The sequence below is a fragment of the Drosophila elegans genome, unplaced genomic scaffold (genome assembly GCF_018152505.1).
Source record: "Drosophila elegans isolate 14027-0461.03 unplaced genomic scaffold, ASM1815250v1 contig_208, whole genome shotgun sequence".
NCBI classification, from domain to species: domain Eukaryota; kingdom Metazoa; phylum Arthropoda; class Insecta; order Diptera; family Drosophilidae; genus Drosophila; species Drosophila elegans.
The window spans coordinates 22,133,536-22,148,651 of NW_024545578.1; the positions used below are offsets into that span (position 1 = coordinate 22,133,536).

General features: G+C 41.4%; 2 protein-coding genes across 5 annotated transcripts; one reads left to right on the forward strand and one right to left on the reverse strand.

The window, feature by feature from the left end:
• The first annotated feature begins 1,123 nt into the window (after positions 1 to 1,123).
• Positions 1,124 to 7,497, forward strand: LOC108136132 (protein commissureless 1). The gene is made up of 2 exons (XM_017257123.2): positions 1,124 to 1,838; positions 6,532 to 7,497. The coding sequence occupies exons 1-2, from the start codon at positions 1,322 to 1,324 to the stop codon at positions 7,170 to 7,172; spliced, it is 1,158 nt and encodes a 385-aa protein (XP_017112612.1). The 5' UTR covers positions 1,124 to 1,321; the 3' UTR covers positions 7,173 to 7,497.
• A 2,613-nt stretch (positions 7,498 to 10,110) lies between these two features.
• LOC108136026 lies at positions 10,111 to 13,695 on the reverse strand. Of its 4 annotated transcripts, XR_005977265.1 has the most exons (8): positions 13,471 to 13,695; positions 13,267 to 13,411; positions 13,080 to 13,211; positions 12,854 to 13,009; positions 12,572 to 12,803; positions 12,435 to 12,518; positions 12,109 to 12,287; positions 11,971 to 12,048 (listed from the first exon to the last, which is right to left on the reverse strand). XR_005977265.1 is itself a non-coding variant. In XM_017256955.2 (7 exons), exons 2-7 carry the CDS (start codon positions 12,231 to 12,233, stop codon positions 10,120 to 10,122), a joined length of 1,830 nt encoding a protein of 609 aa, XP_017112444.1. In that variant the 5' UTR covers positions 12,234 to 12,287; positions 12,435 to 12,510; the 3' UTR covers positions 10,111 to 10,119. The 4 variants fall into 4 exon arrangements, 3 of the variants coding, with proteins under 3 accessions (XP_017112444.1, XP_017112445.1, XP_041564327.1); XM_017256955.2 differs by lacking the exons at positions 12,572 to 12,803; positions 12,854 to 13,009; positions 13,080 to 13,211; positions 13,267 to 13,411; positions 13,471 to 13,695 and adding exons at positions 10,111 to 11,135; positions 11,193 to 11,448; positions 11,501 to 11,656; positions 11,716 to 11,847 and having other exon boundaries at positions 11,909 to 12,053; positions 12,435 to 12,510; XM_017256956.2 differs by lacking the exons at positions 12,435 to 12,518; positions 12,572 to 12,803; positions 12,854 to 13,009; ... (1 more) ...; positions 13,267 to 13,411; positions 13,471 to 13,695 and adding exons at positions 10,111 to 11,135; positions 11,193 to 11,316; positions 11,501 to 11,656; positions 11,716 to 11,847 and having other exon boundaries at positions 11,909 to 12,053; positions 12,109 to 12,355.
• Between the last annotated feature and the right edge of the window lie 1,421 nt (positions 13,696 to 15,116).

The window sequence follows — 15,116 nt, forward strand, 5'->3', positions numbered from 1 at the left end:
GGGAAATGGGAAAATCCACTCGCCACAGAGAGAGAGAGAGAGAGAGAGAGACCGAGAGAGAGCGAAAGAGAGGAATGCGCACGAGTCGAGAAGGAAATGGAGTGCGAGAAAATTTCCCTTTGAGTTCGACTCTAGAAGAGCAAAACCGGTTTTCGAGTGGGTTTTTCGAAAACCTTTGGAGTGAGTTCGGGAGCAATGCATTTGTTCCACTTTCTGAGCAGGATATTTTTTGGCACGTTTTTGTGTCGTCGGAGCCTTTTGTGCATTGAGTTTTTGCCACTGCCGGCTTATGGTCAACATGAGCTGAAATGAAGCGTGCTGCGGGTCGAATCCCCTATCCTTTTATTTCATATTTTGCTCTTTTTTGGGGCAACAAAAACTGGCAGCAGCAGGAAGCATTGCGGTATCCTGACGCTCGAGGGACTCATAATGGTCGAGATTTTGAGTTCTAGTTACAGTTTTTGCTCTGCCATATTTAAGGCTTGCAACTAGGTTACTTTAAAATGGCTGAAAGCTGTGCGAAATATGTGTGCCATAATAGTAAATTCCACAGGACCCATCAGAACTTTAGCGCGCACCATAATTCTTCGTTTGATTTGCTGCAAACTTCCAGCTCAAGCTTATCAAATGCCACAAAGCCCCGCTTTTCCGTCTTTCATTAAAACCAGCAGAGAAACTGAAACTTTGCCGCAGAACAATTTGTAGCAAAAACACAGGACCGAAAAGCGTTGGAAAAACTTTAAACAACGAACGTGACCGAGGTGAAGTTTTCCCTTCTTCCAAGTGCATTTTTTTAGCTCACTGTTTTCCGTAATACGAACATATAGTTTTTGGTCAAACTGGGTCAGCTTGGCGAGCAAAAACGACAAGAAGGACGCCAAACATTTAAAAACATAAAAGACATGCCAGAAATTGCACGCTTCTTTAACCAAGGACTTGACTTGATTTCTTGAGTGCCTCGCCCACGACTCACACGACTCACTCAAGAGAGTGCGAGCAGCCCTCTCTCCTCTCCTCGAGAGATGAGTGAAATGGAATGAAGTGAAATTTCCCCGCAGCCCGTTCGTTGCCTGATTCTCAGCGACCCGATGTAGGCATTCTACTCCGCCAGCGAACAGTCAGTCAACTTACAACCGCTCCAGCGAACGGACGCACCGAAAATCGAGCGATAGAAATTGTGGAAAACCCGAAATCGAGCCCATGACTTATATATATAGAGCCAGTCGATTTGTTTACGTGTCGTGACGCGAGTGCCAGCCTCTGTGTGTGCGTGTGCCAGACCCAAACAAAAGTTTTTAGAAAAATCAAACAGAAAATCACCATGATTAGCACCACGGATTACCCAGCGGTGGAGACCAGCACCGCCTCCGGCGAGGAGCTGTACGCTGAGTATATTTCCGCACCGGCAAGCAGCATGAGTCCGGCTGCCATTGCCGAGCACCTGCAGCAGAACCAGATCACCTTCGAGATACCCAGTGCCCACGATCTGCGACACATCGACGCCCTGAACTCGTTCAATGCCCTGCTCCAGCGGATTGGCAATGCGGCGGTGACCTATGACCCCGCTCCGCCCAGCAGCTGGTCGCCGGATGGCAGCATTAGCACCGAACAACTCTCCAAATCGGTGGTGCTGGACCTTGCCGACCTGCGGGATCGGTCCGAGGAGGCCGGAGACTCCTCATCATCGTGGTTTAGCCAAATCTTTGGCGATGCGGACATGCATGTGATCATCAACTATCTGTGGATCGGAGTGGTCAGCTCGCTGATCGTCCTGTCCCTGGTTTTCATCCTGTTCAGCTGCTACTTCTACAGGAAGTTTCGCACTTGGAAAAAATGCAGTAAGTTTTAGTCCCCAAAAGCCACTCGTTTTACGCCCCCAAATGCCATACATCTGGCTTTTATGTCCCGACTTTAATCAAAATGTTTCGCCAAAGCCTTATCTCCGGCCATTTATTCAGCTGGCTAAACAATATAAAATGCAGAAACAGTACAAAACCGAAACAGAAACAGAAACCGAAACAGGTCCCACCACCATCACCACCACCCATCAGTTGGGAGCTCTATGGAGCTCTATGGAACTGGATGGCCGCAAAGCCTCATAAATTTTTTGGCGCGCTTCGAAATTGTCAGCCAGCCGTTTGCATCGTTCTGTTGTAATTTTAGATACACAAGTTTATTATGCCACAAAATATATGTGCCGCATATTTATAATATTAAATTGACTCGCCGTCGACTCTGCCCGAGGCATTGTGCCCCTTTTATGATAGCGATAATGTACGAGCTGGAGAATATGGCCGACCTCGACGACCCCTCTGCCCGAAAGCAAAATTGTTGCCCCGAAATTTGTTGCTCTGCAGGCGAAAGGCGTGAAATTGTGCGTTGATATTTATATATTTTTTTGTGGGCCGAGGCGATAAAGAGCATAATATAATAAAATAATGATGGACCATATCACTCAGCTGTATAGCTAAAGTCGAAGGAAATCTGGCATAAATGTGGGAGATTGTAAATATCAAAGGGTTAGCTATACGAAAAATTTTACTAATTTTGCCTGCCTTTCACATATAGTATTTAAATGTAGATATCGTCCGACATCTCTCACATTTTTGTTGAAGCTCTAGCAATCGCACATTAAATCCAAAATCAATCAAGTTTGACACAACTGTTATCAAAATCCCAACTAAACCCCCAGATTACCGCCACTCAACCCAATTCGGTGTAAATAGAGCCCATGTAAATATATATCTTATCTGCTCCAAAACCTGTTGCACCTCTCAACGGGGCAAAACTGTTCCAAATCCAAAAAATAAATCATATGTTTAGGCACTTTACACATAATTACGGAGCCACAACAAAGAACCCAACTCATCCTAAACCGAACCGAACTGAACTAAACGAAGCCAAACGAACTGAAACGGAATTGAACGTAGGGGCTGGCTAAACAACCTACACAACTAACAAGACTCTGGCTCAAGTGTCAAACTTTTTGCAGACCAATTTAGCCAAATGATTTATTTAGGCCAGGCAGCAAGTGAAGGACTGGGGTCGAGCAAACTTTATTCCTCTTCCTGGGAGCACAACTTCTACTTGGGCCAAAGGGCCAAAGAGCCATGGGCCATGGCCTTAAAGCCTGGCCAACTCAACTGTCAAACTGTCAATTTTGTGCTAACGAGCCTTAAAAACTTTGCCCTGCGATTACGACACGCGACCAAGAAGGGTGGATCCAACATCCCAGAAACACCATGCCAACTTATATACGTGAAATATCAATTTGAGCGATATGTGTTGCCTGCTTTCGGGCGTCCAATGCGTCTAATTAGTTTCGTTAGTGTCGTGTTCTGTTTTTTTTTTTTTTTTTTTTTTTTTGTGTGCCTAGTCTTACGGCCCCTCCTGTACGGATCTGGCCTAGATAGATACCAAGTGGTCGCTGGGATAGGTGTAGGTTGCCAGGTTGATACGGGGTATATGGGGATTCCGGAAGTACGTGTGTCATTTATAATTAAGCAACTAGGCCCGAGCTCACTTTGGCTTTTGTGCATTTAATGCCAGCTACGTGGCGACTCGCAGTGTTTACCTTATAAATACTTAACGAGGCCCAAACACAAGAGTGTCTGGCCCAGTTGCCAGCCAGGCTTACACCTTATTTATTAAACTGTCACACACAGGCAATGGCAAACTTTCGGTCCTGGCTTTGGCTTGTTATCAATTAGTGCAGCGTACGACTGAATTTATTAACAGGGCGGAAGAAGTCCCTAAATTAAAGAGAAGCAGCGGCAGCAGCCACTGTTTATCATGTTGTATAGGTCCTGCATAATTCAGTTGCGTAAAAATGTAATTAAGCGTAGCTTATTTGGCCAAGACCCGAAAAAGTTGCTCTTTGCTGGTAGCAGCATCAATAAATTTTTAATAGCTTTCACTGCGAGCGGGGCAGAAAAACTAGAAGCTGCTCTCTTTTTTGGCTGTGGAAAATATTTTAGTTGCTCTGGTTTTTTTTTGGCAAACTCAAATTGAGTGCTGTAATTAACCAAATTGTTTTGTTGCCGACCAGCGTTTAGTGGCATGGGAAGAGCATACATAATAGAGCTGGCAGCAGCAAAACTTTTAATGGCTGAAACTGCATTTTTTGGTCGAAAAATTGAAAAACACAAATCGTATATCCACTTCAACAGCTGGCTTAATAACACTTGAAAGCAGCTTATATCCAATGATAATAATTATTAAATAAAAAGCTCTACTCAGCCCGATTGAAGCCACAAAAGTTCGGGAGTTTAAAAAATTAACAGACATTTATGGCAACACAAAATAAAGCAACGCAGTCTTTTCCATTTTGGCCAGTTTTCGTTCGAGAGTGCCAGCTTATTGCGATGAATTTAAATTGTTGCATACATTTGGGCGCATCGACAACAGAAATGGGGGAAAAAGACAGGCTACAAATGCAAAAACGAGGAAGGCAAAGTGCCAATGCAGCTGAAAAACAAAAGGTTCCAACGAATGACTTGCTAATTTTTTTTGCCAACAATACAGAGAGAAAAAACAGAGGATGTTAGTTTTTTCGAATACAAGCAATAATAATAATTTCGGTTGAACCAAAGAAAAAGCTTCAGTTTTTGACATCAATTTTTTTTCGAAAGAAGTTTGAATTCGGTTCTTAATTCTAGTGCAGTTTTTCTGCGTGCAGCAGCCACCTTTCCCCGATTTTTTGACTTTCTTTGCGACCATCTGCAATGCTTGAAAAGGCTGAGAGGCTGTGGGGCTGAGGGGCTACCATTTTCCAGGGGCGGCTGTTTGCTCAACACTTGCATAAAATATGAAGCCTGCAGCCTGTGTACGAGTGGGCCACGCCCCCTCCGTCCAGCGTCCTGTTTGCCGGCTGTCTATCAAACAGAAGGCGAGGAAAAACGGGAAACAAAAGTCACAAAAGAGGAAACACAGAAACAGAGTCCTCATGTGGGGTGTCCTGGCCGAAAAAAAGGATATATATATATGTGCCACAGTTATAACAATAAATCAACAACTGCTGGCAGCCACTGTAACTGCTGACTGGTTCTGCTACCGCTGCGTTTTAATATTGTAATGCGCAAATTTTTCAACAGGCTTTACCCCCTACCGCTAACGCCGACCACCTTTCCTGCCTGCGCTGTGCTTTAATTGAAAAAAGCATTTTCGGCACCAGAGAATTTATGAAAAATAAAGCTCGAACAATTAAAAAAGTGCCGAGTTTTTCCAGCCAGCCATACAAATTAAATCGCACAAAAAACGTACGGGGGACGATCCCCTATTTATTTATTGAATGGAGTTTAAATTGCATTTAATAACACTGAATACCTGAACTTTTTTCGCGTTTCAACATATGTAAAGGGGCGAATTCTATTCGACGCAAATTATTGCTTTATCCATTTTTAATCAAGGCTGTAACTCAAAATACAACAAAATTAAATTCTTTGATGGCCTCGGCTTAGAGTGCGTGTGCATGGAAATTGTTTTTTTTCCAATCTTAATTTAAGTCTGCTTAATTTTAAACACACAAACACAGAAACACACACACACACACACACATGGCCAGCAGCTGCGGCATTATAAAAATTAAATGCTTTCTGCTGCCTACTTTCCGGGGCTGTCGAGCTTTTATTTCATTGCAGTTGGCAGAATTGGCGATGGTATGTGTGTGTGTGTGTGGGTATTTTATTTCATTCCATTTTGCCACGCGCGCACTTCCGGCATATTATTGTCTAGTTGTTGTTGTTGTTGTTATTGTTGTTGTTTGGGTGGCCGTCAGTCTGCCGTGAAGGAACTTCGCCTGTCCTGCCATCCTCGCCGGCATTTCCGGTCAGCACAAAACTTTCCGCTTCCCCTCTTTTTTTTTACCCACTTTTTGCAACTTTTTTTGTATATTGTTTTTTTTTTTGCCTCTGCATTCGGCAAAGTTCAAGCGTTTGCGCCTTTACGCTAAATTGAATTTAATGCCACGGGCCCATCCTTCTACAAATGTCCTTTGACATGGACAAACAAAGTAATGACAGAGTCGAAACTTTGATGCCTGATTGGGAAGCGCCCACTCCCAATTTCCCACACAGAAAGAAAACACTCGAAACGATGAGTTGGGGAATCGCATAAAATAAATCTAGCAGTGGTATATATAATTTAACACATGTTTTGGTACCACAAATATATTCATTATATTATTTTTTTAAGGAACTTTGAAGTTTAATTTGATTGTCTTTTCCGTTACATAATATTTAACAATAATAATGGATTTGTACCATATTATTAGTATTATAGTAAATTTTAATACAGCGATAAATCTTATTATTCATATTGAGAGAGCAAAGCTTAATAAATAAGATAAGCAAGACTGTTTCTGAATTTTAATTTAGTTAAAATCGATTTGATATATATTAGATATGTTAATGTTTAAGCTAAAATTTCTTTTTTTTCACCTCAAGTGTCTGTAATTTCTCCCCGTGCACCTTAACAATAGCAACTTTGTGCTGACAAACTCAACTAACAAACTCTGTTTTCTGTTTATTGCAGATAAGGACATACGTGCTCAGATCCATGCGGCCAGCGACTCGTACTCCTCGCACCTGGTGGGCTGCGATGCCAGTAGACTGCTACTGCACCAGCAGTTGCAGGGCCAGCATCCGCATCCGCATCCGCATCCGCATCCTCATCATCGGAACAACGAGGCGGGATTTTACCAAATCGAATCGCCGCCCTGCTACACAATTGCCACCGGACTGCCCAGCTACGATGAGGCACTGCATCACCAGCCCCGGCACTTTGCCTACGGCATGAAGTTCGTTTATCCCTCGCTGGCGGCTGTGCATCATCATCATCATCACCAGGCCGCCTGCATTTCCAACTGGGAGAAGGACGAGCGGCAGGAGCAGTCACTGAATAAGCTGCAAAAGTGCAAGCTGTCAGCGGCAGTGCAGGAGGATAAAGCCGACTCCTCGTCCTCATCCTCATCCTCATTCTCATCCTCCAACTCATTGCAAGCCACAGCAACGCCTGCCATTTGCATTAACATGCCGAATGGGCGACAACAGGAGAAGGAGAAGGATGAGGAGGAGGATGATTCCGCTGTGGCTGTTGCAGTGGCACAAAGTTTGCAGCCGGCGGCGGCTGCCGACGATGATTGCGCCTCATTGGTTGTCGTTGTTGCCGCGTGATTGCCCAGCCAGGGGTCAGGGGTCAGGGGTTAAGGGGTTAAGGGGCGGGAGTAGCAGCCCAATTGCTTAGTCACTTGTAAATAGTTGCATCGTCTGCTAATGTTGTTTGCCCCCTATAATAACATATATCTCTCGAAAAGCCCTAACCTCCCTTAAGCAAATTTAGTTTCGTTTTTAGTTATCTGTTATATTATTGTATTATGCAAGACTGAGTATTATTTATTGTACTATGTATAAAACCGAATTGTCTATCGATTAAGTCCTAATATTTAAGCGAGAGTGGAAAAGAAAATATAAAACACAAATGAACACATTGCAAACTAAATTGAAATTTTGGTTTTCGTTTTCTTATCAGTTTTTTCAGTTCCGCCACATGCCAAAAACTAAAGTTCCTCGATTTTCAGTCCCATTGTTGACCTTGTGCACGCATCCTAATCCCTCAGATACTCGTACTTGGCCGAAGCAAATATCAGAAGCCATTTGGGGTTTCGGATTTGGTTTTGTTTTGAAATTATCTACGTGACTTGGATGCAGCTGGTCGAGATTAGGTCAGCAGAAATGCACTGCAGCAAGGGGAATTCCCCGGGAACGTGCATTGCTGAAAGGATTGTTCAACGACCCTTTCAAGTGTTGCTTAAAAATCTGGCCAAATAATGAATTAAATGTAAAGAAGCTTAAGAGAATTGTCAGCTGGTTACAAGAACATGAGATAAAATCATTTTGCCAGATAAAGATGTAAAACAGTTTAACGAATGGTGATCTTATGGCTTCGATAGTTCTCAGAAATATATATCTTAAATTTCATTAAACTAAATTTCATGAAAGATAGCAAACGAAATCGTTCAAGAAAATTGTGATTTAATTTTTAAGTATACATCACATTTCCAAGTATTTATTTCTTATTTCTTCTTCCAAAAAATTCCGCTTAAATTTCCAACAATAAAATCCTCCCCCGCAAAGACATCCTTGATCATCAACTAACAAACACAGATAGTTTCTTAATGTTGCAGTTACTACGATTAAATAGAAACATTAACTAGAGTTAAAACCTAAAGCTAAAGCTCACGAACAAAAAAAACCCAAATAAATATTGTCTACTACGCGGAGGAGAAAAGGAAGAAATTAAATATGCAAAAATATATATGAAAAAATATTACCAAACCAAAAGAAAGTCTTGAAAGTTTATTTACAAGTCTGGGATTTCAGGTCCTCAGGCAATGAACCTAATTGGGCACACAGCGCACAGCAATCCAAACCTAACAGCCAACAAAGCAGCACTAAAACACGAGTTAAAGTTTCGTGCGAGCATAAATAATTTCATGTCAAATTTGACACTTTTGTTGAAGCTTCTGCGTCTTTAATGCTGCAATTTGTATTCAAATGTACGATTTGTTGATGAGTCCAAGGGGCAGAGGCGAAGGGGCAGAAGGGGCAAAAGAGGCAGAAGACGGACGGATACGGACGGAGGCACTGGCATGGCACATCAAACATTCCATAACGCAACTGAGAAGTGAGCGAGGAGCTGCAAACACCAAACAGGGCCATAAATTATGTTATCGTGCATCGTGTATCTGGTTCAGGTCGCAGTCATGAGTGACTATGCCTCAAAACTGGGCAACAGCAGGGGGATTCGGCATGGGATTGGGAATGGGACTGCCAACGGGATTGGGATTCGGGATCGGGGATTGGGGGATTGGTGACTGAGGACTGCGGACTGCGGACTACGGACTGCCGACTGGCACTGACATCAACACCAGCAGCTACATCCACAGAACTTGTGGCTCTGGGTCTCTGTTTGTCGTGGTCGTGCTTTGCGTTCTTGCCATGATTTGCCGAAATGCACAAAAAACACAGTCCAAGACAAAAAGTGTAAAGCTCTGGGTAGGTAAGCCGAATACGAGATGCCCTAATAATTGGAAAAGGTTCAGATAAGTAATAAAGAATTGGAAAGGTATATTCTCACCTTTGTTCTTCTTTATGGAGTCAATTTGAAAATATTAACCCATATTTTTTAAGAGCTTAGACAAATTAATTTATGTATTTTTTTAAAAGGTTTTGAAATTCAAAGAGTTTATATTTTGTGAGTTTTAATTAAAAAACGTTGATAAAAAATTAAGCGAAAGAAAAGTTAAAAGTGCTAGAAGTGAATTTAAAGGTGATATATATACTAAATTAATAAATATGCAATGCTCCAAGCTTTTTTTTCTAACAGAACACATTTTTTTTGTTAACAATAGCATTGCAACGTCTTTTAAAATTAAAAATAAATAATTATAAAAAAAGTGATAAGGCCATCTCCCCTTATAAAAATTATGAACTGTTGTAAAACAAAGCTAATGTAGTTTAAATAATATTTCGAGTTATTGCGCCAAACTTCCTATAGAAGTAGGGATACCCTACACTGCCGAACGCTGCCCAAAAGTTACCATGACCCCACCAAGGTTAGCCAGGGTATGGAAGCTTCACGGGACAAAGGTGGGCGGAGTGGGAGTGGCAGTGGCTGCCCAACAGATAAGCGATATGCGGTCGGCATTCATACATGCCAGTACCTGTGTTATGTGCTATGTGTTACTACTGTACAGTGGGTGTATCCCAGTATCTAAATTCCGGAGTACGGTACGTTTTTATGGGTATTGCACGTGTGTTGGCCGTAATTTGTTAAACGGTTTTTCAGATTTTTTTTTCCTTCGGCAGAGTTCATTGAACAGGTTGTTTTGGCCTGACTTTTCGGTCTACTCTTGTTTGCCCCATTTTGTGGGCGGCTCATAAATCTCGGAGACATTAATTTGTTTGTCACCTGTCGCACATGCGGTTGAATAAGATGTGTGGCCCTCTTAAATGAGTGCAATTAAATGCCTAATGACTCTGATGACTCCGATGACAATCGGCAAATCGGATTAAATTTATAGGAGAAAATAATTCATATATTGTCTACGGCTTGCAAAGCTTATATCAATACGTTTATGCTGTCATTCATTACAAGTTTCTCGTTGTCTGGATGGCTTATTGGCTTATAAGGCTCTCTTGTAACTAAAGGTTCAATCCAACGGCCAGTAATCTGCTGGCCCGATAGTTTTCTGATCTCATCTTCGCTAAGTTCCTCCCATTGCGGTGTGTATTCCATATTAACATCTGGCAGTCCTTCTGAGAATTGCTGTTTAGTAAAGCCTTTCATTTCGTCGCCTAACAACTTGGGCTCTCTGATTTTGATATCACTTTCTAGAAATACCTTTGACCCTGGTAAAACATAAATATTTTGCATGTTGTCATTTGGCGATGGATAAACCGTGACTACTTCTTGGTCTCCATTTCGAATGTCACTTCTAGAATCAGTATCGGTTAGATGTCCACGATTGCGGTCCAAAGGTGGTGCCTTGGGTATTATATATATGTTTGAAGTGTCGTCAGACTTGGGCATTTTCTTAACTGTAGGACCATCATTCGGCTGGTGTTCTGCCGAAGGAAAATCGATAGGTGGATTACCAAGGCCAACTGCCAATTTTCCTTCGGCAGCACCAAACTCTAACCATGGTCCAGCATGGTCCTCATTGGTCGTTTGATGTACTATATCGTTTGACCCAACTGATTTCCCAAACTCTCTTGCATCGGCGTCATCGAATGGCACCTCCCCATCGATACCCTGAGTTATATATTCAGGATCCCAGTCATCAGGTTTACGATTTGCTTTTGGAACATTGCTGCGGGCTCTTTCCCTATTCCCCCCTCTATAACTTGGCCTTCGATGGTAAACCGACCAATCGATCGTGGAGTCTCGGTTATTTGGCCTGCGTCTGTCTATGGGGTCTATTTCATTAGGGTCCCGATGCCCATGTCCTCCTCGAGGTACTTCTTTTCCTCGGCCTTTTGGAATCTGTGGATAATCATCGCCATCGGCATTATCGTCGTAATCAAAACTTGTAGTAAGCCAGGGATCATCCTCCGAGGATGGCCTTGTTGTTTGACCTATATAGATAAGATTATAAGTCGATCCATAGGAATGAAAATATAAATATTTCTCACTGAAGCTTGTCACCCAATCGGAATTAATGCCAAGATTTCTATATAAAACTCGGGTTTCATTAGAAACCGGAGACGGGGTAGAGGTTTCCATCCAGGAATCGGCCGTTATAGGTCTGTAATTGGTCTGCCAGTAGAATGTTAGCCAGAAAATGATGAGAAAGTCATGAAAGAGTATCAGAGAGGCCAGAAAAAAATCATTCAAACGCATTTCAGCGAATCGGTTCCCATTGATAGTTTGTCCATGGTACATCACGAACTAAGGCATTTTAATTTCAACTTAAAACTTATGGAATTAAAGATGTACCAACCGTTAAAATCGTTAGGGTTACAGATAGTTCTACCACTAAATAGGCATACGGACTCGTTTGCCCAACCAGAAACTCAAATAATAGGATAAAACTGGCGATAATCAGGAAGAGAAATGCGATTATGAATATAATTGCGATGTCTAGGGTAAGATCCATCTGAAATAAATGTAAATAGGCAGTTAGAAAATTGTTCAAACTGTACTCTTTTTTGTTACTTTCGCTGGTAGAAATACTCCTATGAGCAGGAACAAAACTACCAGTATTAAGGCCACTGCAAAAAAGGTCAGAACATCTGCCCACCAACTCAGAGCGACTAGAATAAATGTTGATATGATCTGAAGCTCCACCTGTAATATGTAGATAATAATTATAACAAAATGTTCTATAACTCCAATTACAATCACTCACAATAATCAGTGCTACGAGAAAATTGAGACATGTGACGAAGCGTAGATCCTCAACAAATATGAAGATTGCGAATAACAAGATGGCCAGTGCAAAGGTCACTAAACAGATGTAGTATAGCGATCGGAATGTCTCCCGTGCATCTTCACTGATGGAAGGTGTAATTGATTAATGGCTGCATTGGTTTCAGTACATAAACTTACATTAAAACGATTACCAGCCACTGGATCAGGGCCAAAAGCAGCCACAGGAACAATAGGCCATAGGTCTTCACGGAAAACTTTCTTCGCGCCTTTCGATAAAAGCGATGTTCGTCCAAGGCATACATCGTAACTCATGGGTCTGTTATGTAAACTGCAAATTTGTCCACGATCACTAGTATCTAGAAAAGAAATATCCAACTCTTGAGGTTTGCGTATAATATGGAGAACAATTTTAAAAGAAGTCACAAAACTAATGTGATTCGAAAAAAAAAGCTTTTCCATTTTTTACTTTATTGTTCAATACATTTTTAGTTTACAATTTTTACCTTTTCAAGGTTGCCATTTATCATTAGCCCAATCATAACTGGTTTCATTACTTATTTCCCAGTCCTCGTCATCTGGCCGTAAATCTGTAATTTGATAATTTTTTCAATGAGCTGCCCAACATTTGTGGCTCCCTTACCATATTCATAATCAGGATTAATGGGAGTTGTGCCCTGTGATTGCTTGTTACTTGTCGACTTCCAAAAGAAGTCATCGGTTGTGAAATAGTTATGGTTAATCTGCCAGTAGAAAGTCATTGCGTACGTGATCAGAAACTCGTGGAAAAGAAACAAGGCGGCCAAAACAAAATCATCCAAGCTCATCTGGATCAGTCGATCGCCATTAATTGTTTGCGCATGGAGCATGGTTATCTTTTAACAGGTTATTAGTAAAATAATATATGATGCTAAATAGAGCTTACCAATATCATCACTATGGTGAGAACAACCTCAAAGGTCAGATAGGCATAGGGCAACATGTTGGCCATAAAGACATGGGCCACCATGAAATACAGCGAGACTGTGACAAATATAAAGCTCATGAGAAATATCGGCGCTATATACTCAGTCAAATCCATCTAAGAGCATAATTACTGAATTAAATATGGTTCTTATATTTATTTTTATTTTTATTTTTAATAGTGTTACCGTAAAAGATAGATTACAGCCAATGACCAAGGCCACAATCATTATGAGCACGCAGAAAAAGTAGTAGGCCAGCAGATCTGGAACCCAAGTTCGAGCAACTAGCACGAGCATTGAAATGACATGCAGTTGCACCTAAAGGATATATATTTAATAAATGAAAGTTTAAAAATATACAAAATTAACTTACTATCAGAAGGGCCACAACCCAGCTGAAAATCTTTTTGCTGCGCATATTTTCATTAAAGACAAACATGCTAAAAAGTATGCCAGCCAACGCAAAGGTGGCCGAGCAGTAAATCTCAAAGTCACGGAATATTTTACGAGTCAACTCCCTGTGAGAGCAAATATCAGGTAATATCTATACTATTGATTGCAGATAAAAAGTACCCACAGCAAACAGACAATGATCCACTGCACTAAGGCTAAGGTCAAAAAGATCGCAAGGGCTGTGTAAGTATGGCGGGCAAGCCGTTTCCGTTTCTGTCGAGACTCCTCCATATCTCCGAAAATGGTAATAGGAAGTTCGAAAGAAAGACCATTACCGGCAAATTTGGCGCTTAAAATTGAGTTGTTCAAAATGGCATACGAAATTTGGTAATATGTTAATCCTGATGGATTTGTGAGAGGTTGCTATTATTAGTTAAAAGAAGCTCCAAGATAACATCACAAAAGCTGGCCTTCACAGAAAATAAATTGAAATTGAAGGAAAAATTTAAGATTTAAATGCTAGTCGATGGGGTAATTACAACCATTGTTATAATTATACTCCGAAAACCCGGACTGTTAACAAAACTTTTTTTTTTATATATTTTTTTTATTTTGGCAACTTGGTTAAAAGGCGCCACAGATGTAAAAGAAAACTGTTCTATAATGCTGATCAAAAATAAATAAAACATTTTAACTTTTGGCGAACTTTGTAAATGTTTTCTGAAATATAGAAACAATTAAAAGTGCTTTTTAACCTATTAAGGAATTCAATTACGAGCTCGATAAAGAATGACACTCCATAAAGTGTCCATTATTTACATTGTACTGTTTTTTTTTGGTGGCAGAAATCATAAAAAACATTTAATTTGACTTATTCCAACGCCAACAATAATTTACAAAAAAAAACTATCGTTGTAATGGTGTTTATTACTTAACATAATATTTTCAAACTGTCAGCAATGCACTTCGCCCTGAGGCATTCCAATTTGCTTGAGTATCTCAAAGATACAGTTTGCCCTATCATTGTGTCAACCAACTTGCTCAGTTAACACACAGCTGCGACCTGGCCCCGATCCCGATACAAATACTGTAGCTACAGTGAACACACGGTGGGGCGGCCAAGCGGCCAAGCGACCAAGCGGCTAATGCGTAAAATCAACAAAAATTAACGGGGGGCAAACAAGACGAGCACGGAGCCAAGGTTGAGAAATTTGTGCTCAGCTCGATGCAGCAAACAAATTTGCACTTGTTAGCTCGACTTTGGGTTCTGTTTTTTTTTTTTTGTTTTTTGTGTCTTGTGTGCTGGCAGCGGAGAAAATAGCGCAGAATATGCCAAAGCGACTGTCAACGGCAAGTGTTAAAAATGCCAGATAAATAATGCTGGAGCAGCCAGACAAGAGCCACAATGGCAAACAGACTCACTAATGAGCTGACTGCACTGTAAACTCAACTTTGCTGGCTGACATGCTGACATTCTGACAGATTCGGCTGAGGCATGTGCGTCACTCGCCAAATACACAAAAAGGTACAATTTGCATACTAAGCCCAGCCGCGCGTCACACGGTGCGTATGAGCGACGGCGAATAAAAATCATTTAGCGACACATTTGGCATATCAAAATGGCTTTAATGGCGTGTGGCATTCCCAATCAGCAGCAGCCGTGTGTGCTTATGAGCTCCCGCCCAAAATACAAAAAAAGAAAGGAAAAAAAACGACTTGAGAAGCAGCTAACTGTCGCCGGGTAGCTCAACTATCTGACTGGCATGCAAAATTAATTACGGGCAGAAATTTATTTACGACGACGAGGAGGTTTCTTTCCGCGCGCTGCGG

What these genes read in the sequence shown, in the direction of transcription:
- LOC108136026 (XM_017256955.2), bottom strand. Translation starts at nt 12,233, where the DNA reads ATGTATGCCTTGGACGAACATCGCTTTTATCGAAAGGCGCGAAGAAAG. An exon ending in TTCTCGTAGCACTGATTATT is followed by an intron (nt 11,848 to 11,908) that starts GTGAGTGATTGT and finishes TACATATTACAG; the next exon opens with GTGGAGCTTCAGATCATATC. An exon ending in TAACCCTAACGATTTTAACG is followed by an intron (nt 11,449 to 11,500) that starts GTTGGTACATCT and finishes AAAATGCCTTAG; the next exon opens with TTCGTGATGTACCATGGACA.
- LOC108136132 (XM_017257123.2), top strand. Translation starts at nt 1,322, where the DNA reads ATGATTAGCACCACGGATTACCCAGCGGTGGAGACCAGCACCGCCTCC. An exon ending in TCGCACTTGGAAAAAATGCA is followed by an intron (nt 1,839 to 6,531) that starts GTAAGTTTTAGT and finishes TGTTTATTGCAG; the next exon opens with ATAAGGACATACGTGCTCAG.